Genomic DNA, 20,368 nt, shown 5'->3' with positions numbered 1-20,368 from the left:
AGCAAAATATTTCTGAAGAATATTTAATAACAAAGTATATTTACAGTATTGAAATTGTGGTAATGGCACAAATTAAACATTTAATACATTCAATATTTGGCAACACAGTTAAAAGACTGGCAGGCTTCTTGAAAGTCTATCAAAGCTCATCCTTCACCTGTAAAACAAACAAAAGAATAGTATAAGAGTGGTCACTAGTAAATAAAAATATCTCTCAATATTCTGACAGCCCTTATAAATCATAGAGGTGAGCCCAAGGATGGCATTGCATTGTCCTTACCGATGTCCGCAGGCAGGAACATGGAAAGAGTTCATCACCCGGATGTTCTACCAGTTCCATGCCCTCACGTATTTTTGGTTGAGTCACTTGGTGGTTAGCATATTCCTACAACAGAGTAGTTGCGATTAAACAGAGACGTAGAACGATATGCAGTACTTAAGTGGTAAAGTATAGCTTGTTTTAAAAAAAGTTTGTATGAGAGGAGAATGTTTTTTGTTGTTGTTAATTCCCAAATATTGTTCATCCTTTGAATTTCAAAAATTGAAGGGTTCAAACAAGTCGGAATTTGACCTCAAAATTTAAGGTAAACACAGTGAATTGAGGAAAACAGGTATGAGATGAAGCATCAGTACTTTTTGGGGTTCAGTGTCGTTGGTGATATGCAAAAGTTCAAGATGAAGTGATTAATATAGTATTGCAGAAAGGTGCATTCATATTCAAGTATGGCTCAGAACAATGCTTTTCAAATTTGTACTACTTTTAGTTCCGTGCAACAACACTTTGTAATTAAATTTCAATTAACTGATGGAAACTACTTTCAAATCTGAGCAGATGGATATTTAAAAACAGCCTCTGAAATAATTTTGTAAAAATGTTGTTGATAATATATATTTCTGTTGGTCTTATTAAAAAAAAAGAGAAAAGATTACCGTGAAAAGTTTGTAGTAATAACAAAATATTTTGTCTCCCATAAGTCGGTTGCGTGCAAACTGTTGACCTGCAAGAGCAATTTTCTTGGCCTGAAAGACAATACCAGAATAAATAATTGCATAAATCATGAAAGCATACACCAGAAAGCATTAATCTGATCAAGCAAATGAATAATTAAATCAACCTCTCTATCATGCTCTTGAGCCCACTGGATCTTTTCCAGCAGATCTCCGAGGTCCGCCCTGACTGGGATGTAGTGTTCCCATGGAATGAGTTCATTGTAGAAATGCTCGTAGTAGCCGGAGTCCTGCTTGAACACGACGCTGTCTCCAGCCAGAAGGTAAGGCAAGCGATATGCGGCGACAGTGCCATCAATGTTTATTTGGTACTTGTACTGTAGCAAAAACAAACCGACAAAACACCTGAACTGACAGCACTTCCAGCAATTTTGATCTTTCCTTACTAATAGCTTTAAAGGACAACCGACACCATTTTTTTGTTTCCTAACTGACATCAGAAAAAACGTTTTATAGCATTTAAAATACTGATATTTTTAGTCAAATGAAAAAAAACACCAATAAACATGACTTAAAGTGTTCCAAAACTGCCACAAATGAGCTCAAAACTGGGGAGATTCAGAAAGTCCCACCCTCTTGTTCATGACGTCACGTCAGGATACTCCTTCACAAACTGCCTTGCTCCAGAATCAAAACAATGGCTTCAGAGAGTTCAGATTCAGAGAAGATGCTTTCTTGCTACTCATCCAGTTATGAATATGATCCAAATAGCTCTGAAGAGGAAAGCATAAATGTTTGCAATCGATTAAAGACGTACTTCCGTATCAATTTGAGCCGTCTGCAAGCGATGAAACCGGTGAAGATCTGGACTCCGATGTAGCGGCCAGAAAATGCACAAGATGGTGCATAAGCTGTGTTTCGTCCAGTACATAAAGCCACTTATCAGAGCCGTAAAGCCGATTGGTTAAAATCCGTGGTAGAAGACAAGGGGGGTGGGTTTTGCGCACACAAACAAAGGAGACCGCCACAAGCACACGAACATCAGATGTTGAGACAAGAGAGCTCCTCTCTCGACAGCTCTCCAGAGTAAAAAATGACATGGTGGAAAGTGGATGTTTTCCCGATCGGTTTGCTCCACTAATATGCCAATTGCTCTCTTTCACCAGGTGAGCTCACAGTCAGCATGCAGTGTGAGTAAATGAGTAAACATGCATCAAACTTCCGCTATCCAAGCACCGAATCACTGACTCTCTCGTTCGACTCCGCTGGTGCTCGACTGCTGTGCTCCGTTGGAAATGGGCTGATTTGTCCTCTTGGAATTTGTGTAAACTTACCACAATTGGCTGCAACACACAATGATTAACCATTGCGTTATTTATGTAGGTTTCCTTCTAATTTCGCGATCAACACTATGTTTTCAGACAAAAAAAAGTACCCAAATTGCATTGTGTGTCGCTTTCTAGGTCAGGGGCATTCCAAATGTGACGTCACTTCGGGCATTGTCATCAACTCGAAAACAAGACTTTGTGAATATTCGGCGCGAGTCTTAAAATGTAAAATATTGCTATATGTGGTGGAATCTTTGTAAAATGCGCTCAGTAGAAGTCATTTGAAGTGATTTTACAAATTATGGACGCAACTTGTCCGAGGGTGTCGGTTGTCCTTTAAACATTATTGTGAAGATCTAGATTGAAATTCCAATTTAACCTCGAGTAAATAGTAAAAAACGAAACCAATCACCTTGAAGAAGTCAAAGAAGGAGACATGTTTGACAAGAGGGCCGTATAAGCTCTCGTCATGCTTGAAGAAGAAGAAATTTGTGAAGGCAGCATCTATCATGTGGGGGTGGGCCCTGGACAGTTTAACCAGCTCCAGACGCTCTTGACGACTATCCCGCCCCCTCCAGAAGGCTGTGGAATTCTTCTTGGCCCACGGTGGTCCTGTATTTGCCTGCACTGACATTATGTCCAGGCTCACTCTGTTCATTCGATAGGACAACGTGCCAAGTGTCAAATTTCAGTCTTCACATAATGAGCATGTGACAAAAACGATCACATCATCATGTTTCATGGATATCAAAAGTGTACACAGAACTGATCAAGGTTTTTGTGGGAATAAATTAGACCTAAAACTTTTAAATAATTGATTTAAACTATACTCTGTAGTACTCAATTCAATAAAAACATGTTTGTGAAAAACGGAAATAATGTGGCACAAGTATACATAACTGCTTCCTAGTGGGGATGTGGCTGTGTTCACAATCAACCAAGAACATGTGTTTGCTATATTGTCCATGTTTTTTATATCCCAGAAAATGGCAATCGAACAGCAGAGTGTAGTTATTTCATGTATCGTATTTTCCGCACTATAAGGCGCACCTAAGAGCCTTCAATTTTTTCAAAAGCTGACCATGTGCCTTATAATCCGGCGCGCCGTATATATGGATCAATATTGAGCCGTAACAGGTCTCGCAACTACGGTAATCAGCCGAGTTTCCATTTTCTCCGGTAGAAGAAGTAGTGCGCAGTGCATGCTGGGATGTATAAAACGGCGTCAACAGAGCATTCAAAGCTAGACTCCAAACTGCGTGGCAGCGGTGGATGCAGAAGGCGAAGACACGTTCACCAAGACGGGGAGACAGCGCCGGACAACATGCGCCACCATCTGCGAGTGGATCGTAAATGTTTAACCAGCTCCAGACGCTGATAGGAAGGCAGGAATTGTCACTCAACTGCCAAACAACAACAGCGACATTGACTCCATGAATGACGACTTGGATGAGACGGAGCCGGCCGGGCGTGTTGGGTGCCGCATTCACCCAGCTGTTCAATTAGGACACGGAAGAAGAATTCCAGGGATTCGTAGATGAGGAATGAACTGATAAAGTGAGCTTTACGTGTTTCCTTTGTGTGGTTACAGTTCAACAAGGTTGGTCATATTATGAATATGGACATTAAAGCGTGAACAACAGTTATTATGCTATTGCTTTAGAGCAGGGGTCTCAAACTCAATTTAAAATAATTCAAAAATAAAATAACCAGTAATAAATAAATAAAATAATTAGAATGATCATAAGGCAAATACAGATGACTGAAAAAAAAACACAGGAAACTAATTATGTTCATAAAGTTTCAAATGTCTGTAATCACAGTTCTTTAACCTTTAACTTTCTGAACATAAATAAAATATTGAACATGAACTGTCCTAAACATGGCTTTTCTTGCCTACTTCTTGCTGCTAGAGACCTGGCAATGCTTCTTTTCACAAAGCCGAGCCACATTTGGCTTGAGGGAGGAGGCAGTGGACACTCTGAGTAGGGCTTGAAGATGCTCATCAGTAAGTCTGGACCTGTACTTGGGACTTATTGAAGTTCAAGGTGGAGTAGAGCTTCTCACATAAGTATGTGCGCCCAAAAAGACACATGGTCCGCTTGAACATTCGGGAAAGTTCAGGGAAGCTGGGGGTTAACTCTCTCAAACATTGCCCAAGCTTGTCTGCTTCTCCATTCACATCCCTGAACTTGGCTTTGAGTGCATAGTGGCACTGTACGTCACAGAGTTCCATTTGGACACAGGAGGGGCATCTTGCACATCAAAAGAGAATGGGTCGGCAAAAGATTGAAATGTGGCTTTGTGCGTCTTGAATTCTGCAAATCTGTGATTAAATTCCCTCTGGAGCTCCAAAATGGTGGTTTGTTCAGCGGTTTGTTCAGCTCCATGCACAAGTTTCATTCATATCAATCATGCGGGCCGCACTAACATTAATCTTTCATGTCAAGGCGGGCCGCAAAATATTCTTTCAGGGACCGCAGTTGGCCCGCGGGCCCCGAGTTTGAGACCCCTGCTTTAGAGTTTATTGTTATTGCTTTGCACTATTAAGAGTGTTATGATATTGTGATTGCACTTACGTTTAATTTACCGTAACAGCATCAGAAAGTTTTTACGTGTTTACTAAATGGAGGAAAAGTTCCCCTCCACTAGCTTGCTGTTGTTAAAAGATAAACTGTCACGAAAATACGAACACTTTACCTCGGAGAAAATAATAAAACAGTTGTTTATTCATTTTGGGACTGAATGGAGTTGTCAGAAAGCTGATTTGTAATCTATTAATAAAGTTTGACTGACCTATCTGACTGTTTTGTTGGCATTCCCTTTAGCGCTGCACTGTCTAAGCAGCGTCTAAAACCAGATGCATAACGTAACCCCAGCCTCTACTATAGCGCCTTATAATGCGGTGCGCCGTATATATGGAAAAAGTTGTAAAATATGTCATTCATTGAAGGTGTGCCTTATAATGCAGTGCGCCTAATAGTGCGCAAAATACAGTACACTGTATCCTGGTGAAACATTTGTCAGATACGAACTCACTCCCAAATACCCAAAAATACCAACAAACATAATTCAAACGGTATTCCAACAAGTAATTTGAATTGCTTGAGTGCTTACCTCCCCATGGTTTCAAGAACAGACTCTGTGAGGTCATATGTGGGCATGACAATATCTCTGGTGTTGTTTGAGCCACACCAGGAGAAGATAGGATGAATGTTCTGAGAGGGTTTCCTTTTCTCCAGCGGCCAGTCACCCAGGTTAACAAAGAACTCAAAGTCAGGTAACTTGACCTGAACACACAGCAATTATGTCTGTTAAATGTGAATGCCAGTGTGTATGTGTGTGTTGTAAATGTGAGAAGAGGCATGAATGGGATATGCATTATGGGAACGGAAATAGACAAAAGTAATTGAATTTCGATTCAGATTGAGATTTGGCCTTTACCAAATTTAGTTTAAAAAAATGATGCCTAGTGCATAATCTACCATTGTGCAAAAGGGTCGTTCACATTCTAAAATTGATGGGCCCGATTTAACTAGATTGCCAAGGTATACAAAACAGATTAAAATGAACCAATACACATTCATTGAAGCTTATTTCTAAATTGCAAATGAAAAACCAATATTTTACTAAAATCTATTTTTCTAATATATAAAAAAATGTATTCAAGTAAAATAACGTACTCATTCAGAAAATAACGTTTTTCCCGTGCTATTTTGATATTGTACGGTATTACAGAGAACACAGATAACAATCATAACACAATATTTCTTACTAGTGATTCCTTAAACAAATGTCTTTGCTTTGAAAATTTCCAATGTGTTGCAACAGCTCTGAAATAATTCCCATTATCCACTAAATTTGAATCATTAACAGCAGTTTGCTGCAACAAATTGTCACTATGCTGCGCAGACTTGAATGTTCGTATTCTGCCTGTTGTGAATGTCTTTTAGAGTTTTAGTCCTGTTCTCACGCTCCATATCGCAACAATCGATGTCGCTGTTGTTCGATGTAAATACTGCAATGCACCATGGGTAAATGAATGTTTGATTATCTCTTTCGGCAGTTTCAAGCAGATCACGGAAAAGCCCGATATCGTCTACGACGACTTTGGAACGCACTGCAACAAATGCAAGGTGATTATGGTGAGATATCGGTAAGGCAAGATGGCAGACGACAGAAGTTAAAATCTCAGAAAGAAAACGAAGAGTTTTCAATCGCCGTTTAACTAAATGTATGTCTTTAGATATTTTAACAGAAGTGACATATGTGGCGTAGCTCGTGTAGCAATATGCGGCAATCGTAATAGACTCGCGCCGGTGCTGGCGCAGTGGAGTTCCAAAGTTGCATCAGTGGCTGTCAAAATGCGTAAATGGGGCAAGGGCGTGGTCCAGATGCATCCCTGCACCTGTATCTGAAATATAAAGCCAGCCTTAGCCAAATGCTACTTGCCTTTCTTGTCAGTGACAGGAGGATGGCATCCATAAAGATTCGGAAACCGACATGCTCACCAAGTGTTCGAACATAGACCTAATAATAAAAAAAGGTAATAACAATTCAGCAAAATCTTTTAATTTTCATCATTTGACTACTTTCACCAAGCTTTAGTTTACTCCAACACACAATAAAAAAACTTTGAAAAGCCAAACATTGTACACTGTAACTTTGACCATATCTGTCCGGCAACTTGAAATATGAATAATAACATGCAAAATGAGGATACATTACTGGATGTACTTAACATCAACTATTACTATTACAATGACCAACTTGCATGCTCCACTGGTATTTTCAAAAAAACTGCAGTTTTGTCAAAGCCTTCGATGCGCCCGTGTGTGTGCTCTCTCTTTCTCTCTCTCACACAGTCTCTTAACTCTCCCTCACCTCTCGCTGTCTTTTTTTTTGTCAAAACTTTTTTAAAAATGTTTTCCCTTCCAAGTGAAAGTAGACGATGAATCAAAATGCGTATATCAAGATTTTTGAGTAAAAAAATCAGGAGCTTTTATATTAAGACCCAGCCTTGCGATATAGTATATACCTTATTATCTTTGATGGTATAGTGGCAGAGACTTTGCCGCTGCCCAAAGCGCTGCGGAATCTCCTGGGCGTTGCGATCTGGGTCGACATTGGCGAATTGGGACAGATCATACTCTATCTGGGGAAAGGAGTGAGGACAGTGCATTTGGGAAAACCACACAGAGCCATCATGCTGCGGACAGTCACAGCCCTCGTGGTACACTGGTCCTGATGAGACAAGTAGAAATAAACCTCATGATCAATATTTGTCTACTGAAATAACTATTGTAATACTTGTATCCTAGTGATACATTGTGTTTATGGTAAAAAAGGGTTATGATTGTGAATATTTGACAAAGGAACGGATTAAAAACTCCATTGTAAAATATCTCAGAACCGATTCAACTTTACAGCTTCCAGTCTGTTGTTACTTCACAACCCACCTCTGAGAATGTATGGAGACTTGGCCACATGTTGGTCCATGAGAAGAACATGGACGTGAAGATCTGTGTAGCTTGCGTACATTCTGTAGCGAACCAGGAAAGATCCATCTTGACGATCCAGAACCTGAATCCAGATCCTGGTGAAATGTTCCAACGGAGACTTGATCTTTACCTCAAATGTTTTCTCTCCTGACGAAGTTGTTAGACTGCAGGAATACATGAATATATGTTGTTTCATACTGGTGCTACGTACATATGTTATTGATTCATTCATTTTCTGAACAGCTTCATCTTCACTAAGGTTGCGGGCGGTGGTGGAGCATATTCCAGCTGTCTTCTGGCAGTCGGCGGGGGACACTCAGAACCGGTTGCCAGCCAATCGCAGGGCACACAGAAACAAACAACCATTCATGCTCACACACACACACACATTTGGAGTGTTACACAGCAGTAACACAGCAGCAAAGTTATGAAAGAAAAGAAAGAAGTAGAAAAACAAAATACAGGAGCTGCTGGAAAGGCAGCCACTCTCGCTGTGCCATCTTGAAGTAAAAAAAAAACAAAACAAAAAACTAAATCACAACATGACAACACAAAGACACAGTCATTCATTCTTCAGCACTTGCTGTACCCTCTTTGTGACATGAAGCAGTTCTAGATTAAAGAGGAGAGGATCACAACATCCTTTTCAGCAGTGGATCAGGGACGTCATGGTGGAATGTGCACGTCTACTACAAGCTAAATGTTGAAAGGAAACACGAAGCTGTAGCATCCATTGACGAAAAGAGATTGTCTCACATCTCCTGTCCCACATAAATCCGCTTCAATTCCGAGCCGTGACAGTTCCACATACGCATCGGCGCTCTGCGCTGACACTCCTCTCTTCTTATCGCGGGCTCCTCAAGCCATGCAGCCATCCAGCTGCAGACTGTCCAACAGCACGGACCTTTCCGCTGCACAAAGCGGGGCTGTGAAGATGCTGCCCATTACAGGCGCAAAAAAGCACAATCGCCCCAGAGCTGTTCAGCGATGACAGTCAAATGGCACCAAGATTCCGCCCATTCAAAAACAGTACTGGCATATTCATGCTACCGAAAAGGCGCAACCGCTCAGCATTCTCCTCCTTGATGAATGTAGTGGCCAAAAATGATGAAAAACAATCCGTATCCGTTCCACATGACGCACAACAACACAAAGTGACAAAAGAAAAGACAAAAACAACAAAAAAAGCAAGAGAGCACTTGCTGACGGCTGCCTACTCGAGCACCATCTTGGAAAAAAAATAATTAAAAAATTGTGAAGTCAACGAGCTAACCACTCGACTAGCGGGCCGCCCTGTATATGTTAGCCTTGCTAAATACTTTGCAGGAGTACAGTGACTATGGTGGGGACCATGCTGACTTTTTTTCTGAATAATGACAGCAAAAGACAGTAACTGAACGGAAGGAATTATTATTAGTATTTGTATTTCCCTGAAAGTGAATAACAAGCATCACAGATAGAACAAATTAAATGCAACAATGCCCAATGTCAGTAAATATGAATGGTGTCACTCTGGAGTGGAGGAGGACCCATTTTGGATATAAGTGATTATTTCTCACTTTACTTTATAATGCTTCCATATGAGTACACTAAAACTATTAATATCCGGTGTGATAAATACCTTTGTGATATTGAAGTCAAAGGTGGGCATTGTTATGTGTGTAATAGCAGCACTTAGAATCTCATTCAATTGCGTTAGGGTGTCTGCTAAGAATAATACCTTCGAGAATAGCAATATGTTTATAGTAATAGGTTACTTTTTAAAATGATAAGCTGCCATCTTCTTTTCGTTTCGGCTTTTCCCTTCAAGGGGTCGCCACAGCAAATCAGTGTCCACAAACGATAAGCTGCCATGTATAACTTATATATGTGGAGCAGAATGTGTGTTGCCTCTTGAAAGGCAAAGTGTGTTCGCGACACAATACAGTACACTAAATGGAACGTCTTACCTTTGTGGGCCTGTGAGGTCTTTGGAATAACAGGCTTCACATTTGGCACCTGAGGGGCAACTAGTTTCTAATCTGTCTACGTCAGGGGTGCTCATTACGTCGATCGCGATCTACTGGTCGATCGCGATCTACTGGTCGATCGCGGAGGTAGTACTGGTCAATCGCAGCGTGACAGTAAAAAAAACATTTGTCAGCCTATCAAACATCCTGTCACTTGATTGACATACAGGGCAACCATTCAGATGACAACGCATGTGTAAACAACGGGGCTAAGCGCAGCAAAATTTACAAGCTAGTCACCGAATTACCTCAGATTTTAAAACCTTGCTAAAACATATGGTGATCAAAATGAGTGAAAAAGCTGGACCAAGAAGGCAAAAACATTACTTTCATACGGAATGGGAGGTGGACTTTTTCTTCACGATGTCTTTTTCAAAATGCGTATTGCCAAGTGCAGGCATGATGCATTCCCAGACTTCTTGAATTACCATTGCATAATCCACCAACAAGCGTTATACGCTAAAATGCTCAAAATGAGGAAATGTGCTACCTCCTTGACTGCATTATTCGGCTCCACTTACAGTAAAGTCTCGTTATATCGATATTCAAGGGAGTCCGAAAAAATATCGATATAACCGGGACTATCGATATATCCGACCCTGTTTGCATGTAATTTTCTCCATGCGTGCATAGAAATAGTATCGATATAACCGGGACTATCGATATATCCGATATCGATATAACGAGACTTTACTGTATTTATGTGAGTCAGCCTTTTCCTACATGAAGATCATTAAATCCAAATACCGTTCCACCATGACTGATGAACATTTGGAAATGTGCTTGAGGCTGGCTGTCAACAGCTACTGTCCGGACTATGCAAACCTGACTGATTCAATTCAGTGCAAGTCATCAAAGTAAACTCAGGTAATTACAAAAGATGTTAATAGTTATTTATTATTCGTTGTATTAAGTTCATTCTGTCTACTTGATATCTAATTTAAAGCAGATGCTTTACTTACAAACAGTGTATTGTAGTATCAGGTATTTGAACACTTACAATACACTCCTGTACGACTGAGAGTTTACACAGACGTATGTTATGTATATGTAGTTATTATGTGTGTTGTGCAATATTTGCTTATTCAGTTATGCAAGGTACATCAACATACATTGTACATACAAAGAATCATTAATACATTTGAAAATAATTATGTTTTGCATTTTTGTAGTGGGTAGATCATTTTGACTTGGTTGTTTGTATAAGTAGCTCGTATGCTGGAAAAGTGTGAGCACCCTTGGTCTACGTCCTTGTTCAATGGCTCGCACGTCTATAGCTGCGCTATTGTACACGTTTTGACAAGATTTATAGCTGAACTCTTTACTGTCACACAATATCAACGAGTGGCTTGAAATGCAGCGTCTCTGTTCCCATTGAATAGCTTTCTCAAAGTATATACAAACGTATATGAGTAGGGGTAAATAACACGCTGGAATTTCATAACTTGGGAGTATATGTTTTAACCATCCAAAGATGCAAAATTGTTCAATACTTTGTGGTAATTCAAGGGTGCTTTAAATTGGAATGTCGGCACGCCTTTACGTGTCATGCAATGATATAACATCGACGTGACAGTGACAATATCTCGTGTGTGTTGGAGTGACTGTATGCCATCTATAAAACACAACAGATATTTTCGTTGTAACGCTTACCATCTTCTTCTTTTCCTTTCGGCTTTTCCCCTCAGGGGTCGCCACGGCGAATCAATGTCGTCCATCTATCCCGGTTTTGTGCATCCTCTTCTCTCACACCAGCTACCTTCATGTCCTCTTTGACCACATCCATAAACCTCCTCTTCGGTCTTCCTCTCGGTCTCGTGCCTGGCAGTTCAAGGCTCAGCATCCTTCTCCCGATATAGTCACTCTCTCTCCTCTGGACATGTCCAAACCATCTCAGTCTGGCCTCTCTGACTTTCTCTCCAAAGCCTCTAATATGAGATGTGCCTCTAATGTACTCATTCCTGATCCTATCCAACCTGGTCACTCCCAAAGAAAACCTCAACATCTTCAGCTCTGCTTCCTGTCTTTTCTTCAGTGGCACTGTCTCCAGTCCAAACATCATGGCTGGTCTCACCACTGTTTTATACACTTTTCCTTTCATCCTAGCTGAAACTCTTCTATCACACATCACACCTGACATTTTTCTCCAGCCGCTCCAGCCTGCCTGGACACGCTTCTTCACCTCTTTTCCACACTCTCCATTGCTCTGGACAGTTGACCCCAAGTACTTAAAATCCTCCACCTTCTTTATCTCTTCCCCCTGTAGCATCACTCTTGCACTTGGATCCCTCTCATTCACACACATATATTCCGTCTTGCTGCGTTGTAACGCTTACCATCGGTTTACTGAAAGCAACAAAGTACTTACTTTCTTCCCGAGCTGTCCACCGCTTGGATGAAGAAAAAACGAGCTGGCAGGACAATGTTTGCATCCAGTCCGGGCCCCCAAACAATAGTCTTTGCGGCGCTGGGGGGCGTTGAGTTGGCCACAGGAGCAGCCAAGTTAGCCCGAGGAGCCGCCGAGTCAGCCACAACCCCCGAGAGGTCGAGTCGGAACACAGCCAAGCCCAAAAAAGACCACAAACATAGTCGGCGAAATATGATAGTCCAACGTCTACCAGCCGCCATTATTGCTTGTTTATATGTGTTTTTCCGTAGATTTAAATTCCTCTAACTTGCCATTGTTCACTAAAAATCTCCGGTTACTGTAATGTGATTTAAATAACAGTGGCTGGACTGTTCATTTACAACCATTTGAAGTCTACTATTAGGTCGTCAATGTTTAAACGTGTCCACTAATATAAACGATTAAGCGTTATTAGTTGTTTTAGAGTGTTAGCTCCAACGTTAGCTGCACCAAGAACGCTTCGTCGATCTGCTAAAAACTATTGTGAATGAGTTGGAGGAAGTAGGAGGAGCAAGCTTTCCGATTGGTCAGTATTTTACCCACTGAACGTTTGATTGGCAAAGTTAAGGATTAGACGTGCGCTAGCTGTATGCAAATAAATGCAGAATAGTTAGAGCGATCATTTGCAGGCATTCCCGTTGGTAATGCCGGCTCTTATGAGAGAGCCGGTTCTTTTGATCGGCTCACCACAGCTCTTTCAGTTCCCAAGTAGAACCCCAGTTTTTTTGTTAATTAAATTAGTATTTTAATTCCAAAAATAATGCAAAATGATCTGTAAAACAAATTACTAATGTGAAAAATAAACAATACATGATTTTTTTTCAATTTATATGACTTTATTTATATTCTTCTGAACATACAACATGGAGTACTACAAAATATATAATAAAGTGGGCTGCTCCTGTACGACTGAGAGCCTACACAGAAAAAAACACAAGTCATCTCAAAACAAGGCCAACAAAAATTTCCAATCTTTGTGTATACAGTATTCCTAAACTTTTAACGATTTACAGTAAAACAATATAAGTAAGCTTTGATTACCACACAACAAATGATAAATTAAAATTTGTAAAACAAAAAGAGCAGCATCCAGGTTGAAGTTTTAGCGAGTTTTTACCGAAGATTGGCATTAAGAAATACCAAGTGCCTCGTATATGTACACATCCATATATAGGTAACATCCGGCTTATGACCGGGTTTCGTTCCAACCAACCGGTCGTAAGTCGAAATGGTCATAAGTCGAAATCCATTCAAAATGTTGAATAGAGTTTCAGTGCTAAATGACTTGAAAACGACCTGATTTGGACACCATGGGGGCGGGCGGGCGTGGGTCTCGGTCGCCGGTGTTCTACCGTTTACCGGTGTTTCTCCCCGGCCTTACCCCACTCTCCGCGCCCGACCCCGAGGCCGTCTGCGGTGCCGACGTGCCCGACCCGCCACCTCACCTCGACGCAGAATGAACTGTCTCAAAGAGGCGGCGGTTGTGGGCCCGATGCAGCGTTCTCGTCGCGGTGATCCCGTGGATGCCCGACCTACTATAGTCCTGGCCGGGTAGGTGTCAGGGGACCCTACTTCCGTTCTTGTCGCGGTGGTCCCACGCCCCCAAGTGCCCACGGCCACCCGCCTCGGCTCTAGTCCTGGCCGCACCGCCTTCGCCGTTGATGGACATTCCCCCCTCCGGTGCCATCACACAGTCGATTGCTGTGCGAGAGTGAGATGCTGGCTGGCTGGCTGGCCAAAATTGTCGGACGCGTTGCCGGGCTGCTTGCGCGTTGCGGTGCTAGGCATAGAATTAAAATAACAAAAATACGGTTTGGCTGTCATAGTGGTACGGGTGGTCGTAAATCTGATGACAGAATGACCCGACCAACCATCGGATCCCGCAGGTACAACGGAGCGGTCTCATTTCCACCCTGTGCCTGGCAGTCAACGTCCATGTCGAGCCGATGGTTCATCCCGTGATTGTGTGAAAAGGTTCCCACTCACGTCCACGACAAGCGGTGCCGCTTGCACATCCACGTCAGGTTGAGACCTCCTCCCAGGTGGCCGTCCAGGATGACACTGGGTGTCTGGCAGTGCACGCCCACATCAAGCCACGCGTCGTCGCGCATGTTGAATTTAGTCGCATACACGACGAGCCGTGCAAGGTCCGCGTCCACGTCAGTCCGAGACCCCACTCACCGCTGGATCCCGCAGCTGCTATGGACTGGTCTCGTTTCCCCGGTGCCGGGCAGTTTGCGTCCACGTTAGCCCACGCCGCGTCGAGTTTAAATTGAGTCACTCCACGAGCCGTAACGTCCACGCCAACGTCCGGTCGAGACCCGTTCCCATACGGCAGTCCGGGGTGCGACTGTGCGCCTGGCAGTGCAACGTCCACATCGCGCCATGCGTCGTCACGTGATCGTGCGAGAAGGGTCGCACTTACGCCCACGACGATCCATACCGCGTCCACGTCAGGTTGAGTCCCGTTCCCATCAGGCCGCCGCCCTTCATATGCTGGAGGGGCAACGGTTCCCGTCTCCACCATTGTTTCCTGGCGAGTTGGACCTTTCGGGAGACTGTTGGGACTTCTGGAAGCAGTCCCTTGAAGGCGAAGTACTGTCATGATCCGGTTGGCGACCAACGGGTGGTGCTGTCGGCCCCGCCTGCACCTGCACAGGTGCTGGACGTCTCAATCAGTGGCAGACCGACACGTTCGGATTGGCGACCAATGGGTCGCGCTGTCAGCCCTGCCTGCTGCCTCGCAGGTGCTGGAAGTTCCCAATCAATGACAGTCAAAAGGACTCCCGGCACTACCATTCGGTGTCGAGTCATTGTATGCTGTGTATGCTTTGGATGCAATTGTATGTGCATTGTGCATTGTATGTTGTGCATGTCTTTGTTTCATATTGGTAGACTTTTACTCTTGGTTTTCTTTTGGTACTTTTTATTTTTCTGTTTAAATGATTTTAAAGTTTTAGATTTTGTTCCTGTTGACGTTATGAAAATACAATTTCTCAAATACAACCTGCTGCTCCCTCCTGCCTGCTTTTTGGGATCCACAACCGCCATCGGGAACATCACCACCTTGCAAACCTTGACACCTATGGCTCTTTTGATGATTGCAACTGGCTCGCCGATAAAACTAAATACATATTCTCGTTTTTTCGCTATTCATTTCCTCTTTGGGGGGCAGTTGGCGGAACATGCAATTTTGATTGGATGATACTGTCTTATGGCCGTTTATGACCTAACGCCACTTTTAAATAAGCCTGATGAGTAAAAAAAAAAAAAATGACCAGTATAGTACACTTCAGGTTGAATGGACGGAATGATTCAACTCTGTGGAGAGAAAAAGTTCTGCAGCGATTCTAATTTGTAATGAAACAATACCATGAATGAAACAGTTGAATATCAGTGGCACTTTGACAAGCCCCATGCTAACGTTAGCATCAATATACTGTACTTCTGTTAGAGACAGCAGAAAGCAATCGTGCAAGCTAATGAGACGTGTGCAGGCTAGCTAGCAGTATCTTTACTTCTGGATCCGGCAAGTTGACTTTCATCCCGATCGTTTGGCTGGATTTTTACCAATCATGAGGGAAGGAAACCCATTCATATTAATGGTGAGTATTATCACAAAGTCATTTTAAATGATACATTCTGAATTTTTGTTGAAATCACGCGTGTGCGTGTATCCGTGCGTGTGCATGCATGTGTGTGTGTGTGTGTGTGTGTGTGGCTCTCACTGAAAAACATTTCTAAATATTTTACTTTTATAGAATGTCTCATCTCCTCCACATATTACATACCGAATGTCACGTTTTGTGAGGTGGTGATGGCGGGTACGGATCCCAAAAAGCAGGCAGGAGGGAGCAGGAGGTTGTTTGACAAATTGTATTAAAATAAAGGTCAGCAGGAACAAAATGTAAAATATCAAAATCATCTGAACAGAACAAGTATCAAAAGAAAACCAAGTGTAAAAGTCCACCAAGGTTAAACAAACACATGCACAGCATACAATGCATGCGATTGCATACAAAGCATGCAACAAACATGCAGCAAACAATGAACCGACACCGGATGGTCGTGCCGGGTGTCCTTTTAAGTGTCAGTGATTAAAACGACCAGCACCTGCGAGGCTGCAGGCAGGGCTGACGTCGCTACCCGTTGGTCGCCAATCTGATCGGGACAACCAGCACCTGTGCAGGTGCAGGCGGGGCCAACAGCGCCCCCTGTTGGTCGCCAACCAGATCATGACATCGAATGCACAACAAATTCATGCATAACTAGTTTTCAAATCTAAAGTCAAGAATAACGAGTTATTGTGGTTTACATATGACAATTTGAAATTTTGGTTTGAACTTTAGCAAACATCTTGGCCTTTGATATGCTTTATTTGCTTTCACGGGCCAAATGAAATAATGTGGTGGGCCGGATTTGGCCTTGACTTTGACACCTGTGATGTCGCCCAAGCGAGACTGCCACCTCTTTTACCTGTGATTTCATAGGGAAACATTCAAAAGACAATTGGCTTGAAATTACAAATATTGCACAAGTGATCAGTACAGCTCAATGATATACACCAATCCATGTTTATTATCAGTTTGCTTGTGTGTCAACATATGTTCAGCTCTTTTAGTCAAGTAATCTCTATTACACTAGTATAATATTAAGAAGAAAAAGTCGTAGCATCCATTTAAAGAAGACAAACTTTGCTGCCATAATCCAGAAAACGTGTGAAATGTTTTTTGTCTTTTTTTCCAAAGTTATTTTACAGTGTGAAGATACAGAACATCGTTTCAGTGGTTTAGACAGAATAAGAGTACTGTACCAGTAGTGACAGATCCAACATATACATGTATAGAGAAAAATACCCCATCTCTATCACATTTTTGCTTGTCTCACCCAACATTGAAAAGTACAGTGAAGATATAAAAATAAAGAAAACAAAAACATTTAAAGAAAACACCCTGTCAACTGAGGTCACTTTTTTCTTGATACCATTTTTTCTGCCATTCAGACTGTCAGAAATAAACGGAATTGAAGGTACAGAGAACTATTTTTGACAAGTTCAAAACGTCTCACTGAGTCAAAATAAATGTTATTCAGAAAAAGTGTGTCTCATCTATTGAAGTGTATGGCTAAAAATAATGAGTCTCAGTAGCCTGACAAGCAGGTCTGAATGTCTAATAATGCAAGGAGACATCACTGCGGTTATGTTCTACTGTACTTTGCATGTGTATGTTGGTGTACCTCAATGCAGGTGGGCTATCAACATAAACAAGGCGCAGTGATTAATTTGTGTCGATGCTTGTGCGCATAAAGGCCTGATGTTTAAGAGATTTTTTTTCAGATCGTTTTAAAATACAAAGACACAGGTACAAAAAAAATCCTCTTTACTCGATGTCGTTGGCCTCTGTCGCGTATCACTGACATCTACAACACAATCACAATATGATACACCACCATGTATCATGAAACAATTGCAGTTTTTAACATACAAGAGCCTTCCATTTGAGAGGCCGTCACCATCAAATATAGGACTGTGACAAGAGGATACCATAATCATCAAAGAACAATATTGAATGAAATAAAGTAATATGGTTGCCTTTAGTTGAAATTGCCGCTGTTTTACACATTAACATCTTTACTGAATCACATCTGAATAGTACTGGAAAAATACTGTTTTTTTCATTTGTTTTTGTTTTTGTTTTTTTTTCTGAACCATTTACCGATAAATGTCTCACAAGGAAGTTGGTTGAACGGATGGTGAAGCAAACTCCTCTTTGCTCTGCCATCACACAGACAGCAACAATCACTGTTATGAACACGCAGGTCCATTAGAATCCTGAAAATACATAAGTCACAACTTGTAACAACTGAGCGACATGAGAGGGTGGCAGTTCTTTTAATTGCTTTGGCAGAGTCTGAGCATATTGTATTGTAATGTTTATCAGGATTTTGTTTTTTACATGTGGAACACATTCTTCCACATATACACATTCTAATTTACCACTAAACCTGTACATTTTGCGAATAATGACCCAGACAATGTAAAATGTGTTCTTTGGAAAACACTTTTTTTACCTTATTATCTGAGTGCAACCGGCAGCATAATGCATCACTGTTTGTAACTTCACACGGATTGCACTCGTCTTCTTTATGGCACATGAGTATATCCATTTATATTCAGATACGGTGGGTTCCGCAAGCCTTTGCATACATCTCAAATTATTATTTTCTGAATCCAGAATTCTGAATGGGAGTTGGGGAATGGAATATAGCCTCCTTTTTGATTGTGTTTGAAAACAGCAGCAGCCCAAACTTAAACTTGATTAAAATGTGCCCTTCACGACAAAATCCATCTATCGTTGCACAATGATGCAGCCAAGAGTACATGGTATGAACAATATTATACTATTTGATTTTAGTACGTAAAGAGAAAGCTAACTTTGAGCATTTGAAGTGTGTCAAAAATATTTGCAGAAAAAAAGTTAAAAGGAAAACAAAGAAAAGGAAAAATAACACAAGTTTTGGCTTAATAGCGATGCAAGTATACATTAAAGTTTTTTTTTCAATATATATTTATAGATTTTTTTCCGTCAATATTTCAAAAAATAGAATTATTTTCCATAGTTTCCATAATTGGATATATTAATAAATAAAAATAATAATAATTGAATCTCCTGTCAAAGTAGCATTAAAGTAAGCATGCTGCTTTTTAATATGGCAGTTTGATACGTTGATAGTCATTCCTTTTTTGTTTCATGCATGTCATGTTGATTTCTTAATTGTTGAGTATCTACACATTGATGTTCAAACATAGCTAAGATACACAAACACGCACGCACTCATCACGCACGCACGCACGCACTCACTCACGCAGGCACACACACACACACAAACACACACACACGCACACACACACATACAGTCCTCCAAATGCTACCATTCTTTTTCTCTTTTACAGCAAACGACCAAATGAGGATCTCTCTTGCCCTTTTACTGTGTGACGATGTTGCACACTTGGCTCAGAAGCCATAAAGAGAAAGTCTTTCTTCAGTCTGTCTTTCACTTGCTCTCATCTGCTGAGTGAAAATTCCTTCCATTGGCACAGCGCCCTCAGAAATCCATCAGTTGGCCTCACTTGACTCTCCTGAACTAGAACTGGTACCACTTCTTGTCCTTGCACTTTAACATGAGCTGTAATGAAATGTCACAACGTATTACTGTTGAGAACTTTTTAAAGTGCTGTAGGTAATTTCACAGTTTTAAAGGGCTTTGATTTACCTCATGAGCATGCTTGGAGAAACTTTCTGCACTGGTCATCATTAGGGCGGTTCTCTCTTCCAGCTCACCGAGTCTCTGGCCTCTTTCATCTAGAGCAATGCGGGCCCTGGCGAGCTCACCCACTGCCCCACTAGCTGCCACCTTCATGCCCTCCACACCTCCCTGTCCAGGAATGTGTTGGGCTAAACTCCGAGATGCCTTACCTGCGGCTGCCTCACCAACTGTGGGCCAGATAAGAGAAATAAAATTAATTAGGTGTACCATCATTGACAAAGCTGAGATATTTCACAAAACAAATACAAGAGAAAAGTCCAGAAATACACACAGAGCTCCTCTCTGTCGAATGTGTGAGCATTTCCCCCGAAGAAGCCCTTCAGGAAGCCTCTATTCTGGGCCTCTGGTGTTTCTGTTGGCGTGAACAGCTCTCCGAGCATTTCCTACAAGCGATAACGACAATCCTCTCAGAGACACTATAGCAAGGTGGGAAGAATATATATATATATATATATATATATATATATATATATATATATATATATATATATATATATATATATATATATATATATATATATATGTGTGTGTGTGTGTGTGTGTGTGTGTGTGTGTGTGTGTGTGTGTGTGTGTGTGTGTGTGTACTGTACAGCAGAGGTCCCCAAACCCTGGGCCGCGGCCCAGTACCGGTCCGTGGGTCATTTGCAGATATAATAAATAATTTACATAATTTCCGTTTTATTTATTTTCTGCGTCCGAACTATGTTTTATTTTGAAAAATGATGAAAATACACAATGGACTCACGTTTATTATTATATTTAAAAGAACGAAAAAAAACAGTTTCCATATCAGTCGTATCATTTTATTTTGTTGTATTTATCCGCCGGTCCCTGAAAATATTGTCTGAC

General features: G+C 41.5%; 2 protein-coding genes across 11 annotated transcripts in view; both read right to left on the bottom strand.

The window, feature by feature from the left end:
* Positions 1-16: 16 nt before the first annotated feature.
* poglut2 (protein O-glucosyltransferase 2) lies at positions 17-12,660 on the bottom strand. Its single transcript, XM_089003511.1, has 10 exons — positions 12,155-12,660; positions 7,736-7,941; positions 7,315-7,520; positions 6,729-6,806; positions 5,394-5,566; positions 2,689-2,926; positions 1,116-1,325; positions 931-1,020; positions 281-385; positions 17-157 (listed from the first exon to the last, which is right to left on the bottom strand). Exons 1-10 carry the CDS (start codon positions 12,412-12,414, stop codon positions 140-142), a joined length of 1,584 nt encoding a protein of 527 aa, XP_088859637.1. The 5' UTR covers positions 12,415-12,660; the 3' UTR covers positions 17-139.
* A 3,433-nt stretch (positions 12,661-16,093) lies between these two features.
* The window catches only part of stxbp5l (syntaxin binding protein 5L), a 124,478-nt gene continuing 120,203 nt past the window's right edge, over positions 16,094-20,368 (bottom strand). For all 10 annotated transcript variants that reach the window (XM_089003500.1, XM_089003504.1, XM_089003502.1 and 7 more), the window contains 3 exons: positions 19,791-19,902; positions 19,466-19,686; positions 16,094-19,378 (listed from right to left, as the gene is read on the bottom strand). In XM_089003500.1, the coding sequence (XP_088859626.1) occupies positions 19,337-19,378; positions 19,466-19,686; positions 19,791-19,902 (375 nt within the window). In that variant the 3' untranslated portion in view covers positions 16,094-19,336. The remainder of the gene's footprint in view (positions 19,379-19,465; positions 19,687-19,790; positions 19,903-20,368) is intronic.

This window comes from Hippocampus bargibanti, linkage group LG08 (assembly GCF_051943395.1).
Source record: "Hippocampus bargibanti isolate YZ-2025 linkage group LG08, ASM5194339v1, whole genome shotgun sequence".
Classification (NCBI taxonomy): Eukaryota; Metazoa; Chordata; class Actinopteri; order Syngnathiformes; family Syngnathidae; genus Hippocampus; species Hippocampus bargibanti.
This window is presented reverse-complemented; position numbering and strand designations above follow the sequence as displayed.